The sequence below is a fragment of the Poecilia reticulata genome, linkage group LG15, assembly GCF_000633615.1.
Source record: "Poecilia reticulata strain Guanapo linkage group LG15, Guppy_female_1.0+MT, whole genome shotgun sequence".
NCBI classification, from domain to species: domain Eukaryota; kingdom Metazoa; phylum Chordata; class Actinopteri; order Cyprinodontiformes; family Poeciliidae; genus Poecilia; species Poecilia reticulata.
The window spans coordinates 9552865-9560489 of NC_024345.1; the positions used below are offsets into that span (position 1 = coordinate 9552865).

A 7625-nucleotide genomic window follows, 5' to 3' on the forward strand; every position below is an offset into this window, starting at 1 on the left:
AAAACAACATTGATTCAATGACACAGTTTCAAAGGTTTGATTGGATGGTTGTTGGTTGATCCACCGTCATTTGTCGACTTCAACCAAAAATCAACGATTCTAACTATTTTTCAACGTTGATTTAACATTGTGTGCTATCTGGGTATTTTCTGTAAGTCAGTGATCTGTTCCTTTAATCAAATCACTAATTACTTAGAGGAACAGTAATCAGTGATCTGTATTGTATCTGTCCTCAATACAAATCTGTCCTCAATTTATGGTTTCCCAAACTTGCAACAAATTCTGCTGATCAGACATCTCACCTGTTTTGCACATCTGTAATCATAATTGCCAGCATTTATTGCCACTCTCTCTTGTGTCAGATCATTTGGGGGAGGGGAAGTTGTTGTATTTTTCTTACCAGTCCCAGGATGCACTGTAGTTTACGCAGTCCTAGAATTTCTGAGGCTTCCCCTGGTTTCTGCCATCCAGCTAAACTCATGAAGTTAGTAAAACATTTTAAGGTAGAATGGCATTGAACTGGATGAGGTACACATGAAATGACTGGCAAAATAGTTTTATTCAAAAGAATAATAGTGGACCAAATTAATTTCCAGAAATTCTTTTTAGACTCAATACAGTGTGTTCTCAGTATAGAAGACATAAATCTAACAGACAGCATAGCTATGACAAAAATATGTTGAAATCAGATCAGGACTCATATGATGCATAATCTGTTTCCCATAGAACAGAAACAACAAAAAAGTAAGTAGACCACTTGGGGGTTTATCCTCAGAACATAAAAACAAATAGTGACAATGAAAAGTCCAAAAGAGCTCAGGTTCTTGAGAGACTCTTATTTTTCTTCTGTCTTTACATAACAGCACAGTAGTATTGCTTAGAATGTGAAGGACGTTTTTATATCAAACATAATGCCCTTTCTTGGTCAACTGTTAATTACTGGCAGATTTCTGACAGGTATGTCCAAATTTTCTCATAGTGACATATATTTAGAATCAATCATCACCCACGGGAAGTAAAAAAACAATTTTTTTTTTTTTTTAAATCTAGGAGGTTCTACAACAGGGGGGCCCAAAGTTGGTCCTCGAGGGCTGGCATCCTGCATATTTTACTTCTCTCCCTGGTTTAACGCACCTGGATCAAATGATGGCTCGTGATCCAGGTGCGTTACGTCCAGCTCATTGACAAGCTGAAAAGGTTGTTACTACCACCAGGGAGAGAACTAAGACGTGCAGAATGCCGGCCCTCGAGGACTGACCTTGGACACCCCTGTTCTACAACCTTCAGCAGCAGCTTTACAAACATCCAGCCTGCAGGTGGCAACCAACCCCACAAAGGTACATATTAATGTAAGCAAAATAAGAGATAGACTGAAATATTTAGAATACAAGCAGCACCCATCTGTCCACCGATACCAACAGCTCCATCTTCTAACTTATCCACATCAGGTCATTGTGCTGATTAGGATTTACAAGACTTATGTGTAGCTCATTCAGAACAGCACCTGTATGGCTGGGAAAAGACTGCCATCTACTGGTTAAACTGTAGCTGTGTATGAAACTAATGTATAAAGTTTGTAAATAAAAGGTAAGCATAGCAAAACTGTCTGATGTTAGCTGACAGACTACAGCTAACATCATCTCTACATAATCAGACAGAAAGTGTGCTGTGTTTTTCCGTATTTACCGCCTTCTTCTCTAACCCCCTGTAGGTTTTCTGGGATCATCACACTGCGTCTGGTTCTGGTTTCTTCCTGTTAAGAGAGTTGCTCATTTCTGCCAACTCTGCATGCTTGTTCAGTACTACAGTATTAGTAATATTATTCCACAAGGAATAATATTACTAATATGACAATAGCAATGACTAAATGGCATTATAATTCAAATCAGACAGTTTGGTGTCACAATTGGGATCAGATGGGACTGTCACTAAATCTAATCTGCCACTATGTTTGGATTGTATTTGGATAATTTACATTAAATATTTCAGGATAATTAGAGGTGAATTGGAGCCGTGTGTCTTGCAGAAATTTTTCCCAGGACACGAGTTGGGAATGATGCCACACCTATGTTACAATTCAACAAAACGGCAAGATTTGCTATTTATTTTTGGTGCCAACTAACATTAGCTTTGTGAACAAATGTATGTAAAAAATAAAAAAATAAAACTAAAACATGTTCATAAATAGAGGTTGTACAAAACTTAGGATGCACGTCTTACAGGCATCACCTGTAGGAAGTGCAAATAAAGGATTTATGTTGGTCAGGTCAACATCACTACATCCCCCAGCAGCCACATATTAAAAGTCACTGCTGCTTGGCAAGCCTCAACGTTTCCGTTGGAATTCTGCCTCCAGGAGGCGCTCTTGTTGTGGGAAACTGAAATGTTTACCACAAGTGAGTGCGTGTTGGACACTCGATTGGGTCCAGAGAACCTGATGGTGTGATGTCATGAATGTCACTGGTGAGTAAAATAGGATGCAGTCATTACCCTAATGTAGATAATATAATGTGCTATTTTAGAGGTGTGTGAAGTTAATTGGTTTTTAAGCATACATGGGATAGACACCTGATTGGAGTTTGTATCTGTACAAGCCTATATACAGTATAAATGACTGGCATATGTATGTGGGACAACCAGCTCTGTGTCACCACTTCAAACCACTAAACCTTATTGACTCTTCCCAGGTTGGACGTTGTGATCCTTATTGGCTATTAAATCCCCCTAGATTACAGAAAATTCTGCCAGCTAACTCAGGATTACTTAATCTGAAACGATTTTCAAATCCTTTACAAAAACGGGTTTTGTCTGACAACTTTTAGATGTCATTGATTTATTTTTTCTTTTCTGCTGCACTTCGGGACATTTTGAACCTGCAGTCTGTCATTCCAGCTTCCAGGAGTTAGATGTTACGTATAATGTTTGGGTTAGTAAAGAAAACCTACTGAGCCAATGCTGCTGTCTTCACAATTGCTTGCATCTAGAACCTGGACCAAATTAGAGTTCCAGATCTACACTGGTGACAGAAGGTATATGTTGTGGCAGTTTGAGTGTTCAACAGTCAGCCTAAACAATGGATGAAAGCCACCAGACAGAACATACCTCATATGGACCTTTCCCCCCAAAATATTTGCGATTCCATCAAGACAAATTTGGTCCTGGTCCTAAAATAACTGCCACCAACTCACCACCCATTTTTCTGCTGGACCGCAGGGAAGAAACAACCAACACTGACCATGTCTTCCTGTGGTCAGCATTGGGCGACTTAATGACAAACAGAGCAATGAAAATGTATTTGCCTGTTATACATTTCATTTTGCTTTTCTGACATTCTTAAATGTTTCAGATAATCACACAAAATTCAATTTTGGATCAAGAGGATGAGCAAAAAACACCAGTGTAGGTCAGAGTTCATGGTTCAACAGTAATGGAGGGAGAGATTGAACAAAAATGGCCTCCACCGGAGAGTTCAAAGGTCAGAACAACTGCTGACCCAAAAGAACATGAAGGTCTGTCTTACCAGAAAACATCTGGATGAAGCCCAAGACTTTGTGGAAAATATTTTATGAACTGATGAGACAAAAGTGGAACACTTTTTGGAAGGCATGAATCCAGTTATATCTGGTGTAAAACTAACAGCATTTCAGATTAAGAATATCGTAATGAGAGTTGAACATGGTGGTGGCAGTCCAAAGAATCTGGAGCTGGCCTGATTCCTGAATACCAAGATGACTTTCCGTAATTGATGGAATCAAGACTTTTAAGGTCTAATCCCACAGGCAAAATAAGCCCAAGTACATTTCGGTTCTGCAGCCGAAAAATGATCCAAAGTACTGAAGCAAGGCAACCTCAGAAAGACATCGGGAAAACAAAAAAGATGGAAGGGTGGAATAAGAAGTCACTAGATTTAGAACAGGACCCATTACTTCTCCACATGGGTCCAGGTTCAGTCATAAAGGAATTTCTTTCCTTTATGACTGAAATCAACATTTAAAACAGATTTTTGAATTTACTCATTATCTGTGTCCAACATATTTTTATAATGATCTGAAACTTTTAATTGAGACAAAAAAGCAAAAGCAGAAGGAATGTGTAACTGACTGCCAGGCATCTGCCTCACAATCAAAACTGTAAAACTACTATCAGGTCAGTGAGGAATTGTGGGTGCACTGATCATTGATCGTGACCATAAAACATGTTGTGGACAGCAACATGGATGGGTTAAAATGCAAGTCTACTGAAATATTCTCACTTCTGAGCAACATAAAAAGTTCCGTTTTTGTGTGCATGATCCACTGCAGCCTGACAATGCTACTGAAGAATCACCTCCAGTGTTTTGTCTCTGAGGAGATGTGTGGATTTGTGCAGATGCTCGTTAGTTCTTGCTGATGGGCAGCCAAAGGTTCCGTCCTGGTCAGTGCAGAAGCAGAAAACTGAGGGCAGGTTACTCACAGTGTCTACCTTGGTGGATCGGTGCATGTGGTCAGGGAGCTGGACCACGGATGAGGCCTTAAGAGTCAGCAGCAGGTTTCAACAAACAAACAGATGAGACTTTTTCAAAGGAGATAGCCCTTCATGCTGCAGTGGCCCAAATGGGATCTGATGAACTGCTTCCAAATTGTAGATGGGGGGAGGGAGGGTTTGCAACGGTCAAGGTGTCTGAGTTTTTCCTGGGTGGTAATTGGATCCACTCCGGACCTACAGTCCAGCCTGTCCTCAAAAAACGTTAAATCCGTATGGCGCAGTGAGGATTGGTCACGCTGCTTTTGTTTTGGAATAAAATGAAAGTGCTCTGCTATACCAAGAGAAAGAAGTGAGGTTATTATTTAAAGTTGGCTGCAATTTTATCATACAGTCGAGTCAGGTAAGTCCATGTGACATCTGAGAGGTTCTGACCCATGGAAGAACAGCAGAGGAGTGGGGAGGACAGAGCAGGGTCTGAGGTCAGTTTTCAGCCAGTGATAGTGCCAGAGCCGCCTGAAGGGCTGCCTCTTCATCAATGCTGTAATCCTGATGAAGGAAACAGACACAACAGCCGTTAGCTGCTTCTAGGAACTTTGCCCAACATGAAAAGTAAAACTAAAAAACTGTGGATTTCTGCCAATAACTCCCACAAAGACAGAAAACTTCAAAACTGCCAAATTATGTGGGGTTTTTTTTGTTTTTCTAATTTGCAGAATATCAACAATTTGTGCACATTTATAATGGAGACAGCTGGCAAGCGACTGTCTGGTGGGGGAGCTCCACTCAGAAGTTCACACCCAATCATCATGAGCATAAATCTCATGTTCAGTGGTGATTTTTGAAGCAGTCTGGCATGATTACATAACATATCATCTGCAATGATGTTTAAAAGCAACAACTGGATGAACATGTTTGAATGTAATATGGACAGATCAAGTCTGTTAACTACCGGTGGGCGATGTGGACTTTGAATTTTATCCGGATACTTTGTGGTGCTATTGTGATCATGATAATAATTACGATTATTATGTCTTAGATTAATTTTTGGCACAGCCTTCATAGCGCCACAAACAAAAATACTGTTCTTAAAAAACATTCCCATCTGAAATATGATTCTTCAGGAAACCACTTACTGATAAAAGTGAGATTCATATCACTAAGTTACGCACAGTAACTGAATTTAATCATATTTTAGAATTTACTGATATTTATTGATACACTTGTGGAACAAACGGTGGAGAAAATAAAAAAAGTAAAATTTTTGTTCTGTTTTTTATTTAACATCAATAATTGGAATTTATCCAGACGACAAATCAAAATTCTAATCACGATGAGAAATTTTTCACTATAAGTAATAAATAATACCTAGCATTGCTGTTAACTTCTTGTTAGCAGTCATGATTCACTGTAGTGCGTAGTTTCTCTTTGTCAGCATATAAAGCATTTGTTTGACTGACCAACACTAAATCAGAACCACAGAAAAATCCCAGGGACTAAGTGAAGATCAGAGATGCAGCTGAGGAACTCTTTTGAAAACCATAAATGTAAGGGGTACAAGTATTCACTGCTTTTTTGTGGTATTTTCCATAGAAATATTACAAATTCTGTGACATTTCTTCAGGGGAGCTAATAATTATGACATTTACTGTAACTAATTTCATCACCAATTATGTCATTTTCTATAATCTACTCATAATCTACTGCAGTGTTTTTAAATTCCGGTCCTCTGGGGCCACTGCCCTGCATATTTTAGATGCATCTCTGTTCCAGGACACCAGATTCAAATGAATGCATGACCTCCTCTGCATGTCATCAAGTGCTGCAGAACGGACCTAAAACATGCAGAAACACTGGTTTACACTACAGTAAAAACATGTGGCAGTGTCGCAGTATATCCACAAAACTGAGTTTAGTAAAATATGCAGCAACCAAAAAATAAATATTATCAACCAAAAATAAATAACATCAGGTAGGATTATAATTACATATAATTGGACTTACAACAAAGGTGTCGTATGAGAACTTATGTCTGTGAAGAAGATGCTGCAGAAAGTTGGAGCTCTTATAGGTGGGGTCTCCCCATGGCATGGCTGAACACACCGGGCACACCTGTAGGAACAAAAACATGAGCAACCTCCAGTCAGCTTGCTGGCGGAGCTGATCTAAAGTTTACAGCAACATAACGTCATTTGGTTAGAACTAGTCGTCCAACACAGTTTAATGTCCAACATTCCTAGCAGATTAGAATAATCAGCTTTTTTTGGAGTTGGCATATAACCTCAAAAAGCCAATCAAATTCCATCTAGAGCAGTGTTTCTCAACCTTTTTTGACCCAGCGACCCCCTAGCCCTTATCCAGGTCCCTCACCTATGGAGAGCCATTTCAGTCAAAATTAAATAAATAAATAAATAAATGGGTGAAATAAATAAAAAATGAGTAAAATAAATAAAAAAATTAAGAAAATTAGTGAAATAAATAAAAAATTAGTTAAATAATTTAGCTTTTTCATTAACCCCAATTTTTCATTTATTTATTTTTTATATTATCACTTTCTCAATTTCCTTTTTTTCATTAATCTATTTTTCATTTACCTATTTTTCATTAATCTATTTTTCATTTTACCATTTTTTCATTTAGCTTTTTCATTAACCCAAATTTTCATTTATTTTTCATATGATCAATTTCTCAATTTCTTTTTCATTTATCTATTTTTCATTTATCCTTTATCCATTTACCCATTTTTCATTAATCCATTTTTCATTTAATCACTTTTCAATTTCCCTATTTCATAAACCCAATTTTTTCATTTATTTATTTTTCAGATTATCAATTTCTCTTTCATTGATCTATTTTTCATTTGTCCATTTTTCATTTATCTCTTTATCTGTTTACCCATTTTTCATTAATCTATTTTTTAATTTAACAATTTTTCAATTTCCTTTTTCCATTAACCTGATTTTCTATTTCCCAGTTTCATTAATCAATTTCTCATATATCCCTTTTTTATTTACCCATTTTTCTTTTATCTATTTTTCATTTAACATTTGTTTGACAAATTGTTAATTTTCCCATTTTCCAATTTCCCTTATTCATTTAGTATTTCCTAATTTATCACATTCTATTTCCCCGCAAAACTTGGAAAAAATAAATGCAAATGAGGA

The 7625-nt window shown here is 37.5% G+C and overlaps 1 protein-coding gene across 2 annotated transcripts in view; it reads right to left on the reverse strand.

Annotated features, from left to right (window-relative positions):
• Positions 1 to 1222: 1222 nt before the first annotated feature.
• Positions 1223 to 7625, reverse strand: part of rnf166 (ring finger protein 166) — a 13953-nt gene continuing 7550 nt past the window's right edge. Inside the window, exons 5-6 of one of the 2 annotated variants that reach the window (XM_008429122.2) lie at positions 6466 to 6573; positions 1223 to 5010 (exon numbers count right to left, since the gene is read on the reverse strand). In XM_008429122.2, the coding sequence (XP_008427344.1) occupies positions 4945 to 5010; positions 6466 to 6573 (174 nt within the window). In that variant the 3' untranslated portion in view covers positions 1223 to 4944. The other variant, XM_008429121.2, reaches the window with a different exon arrangement.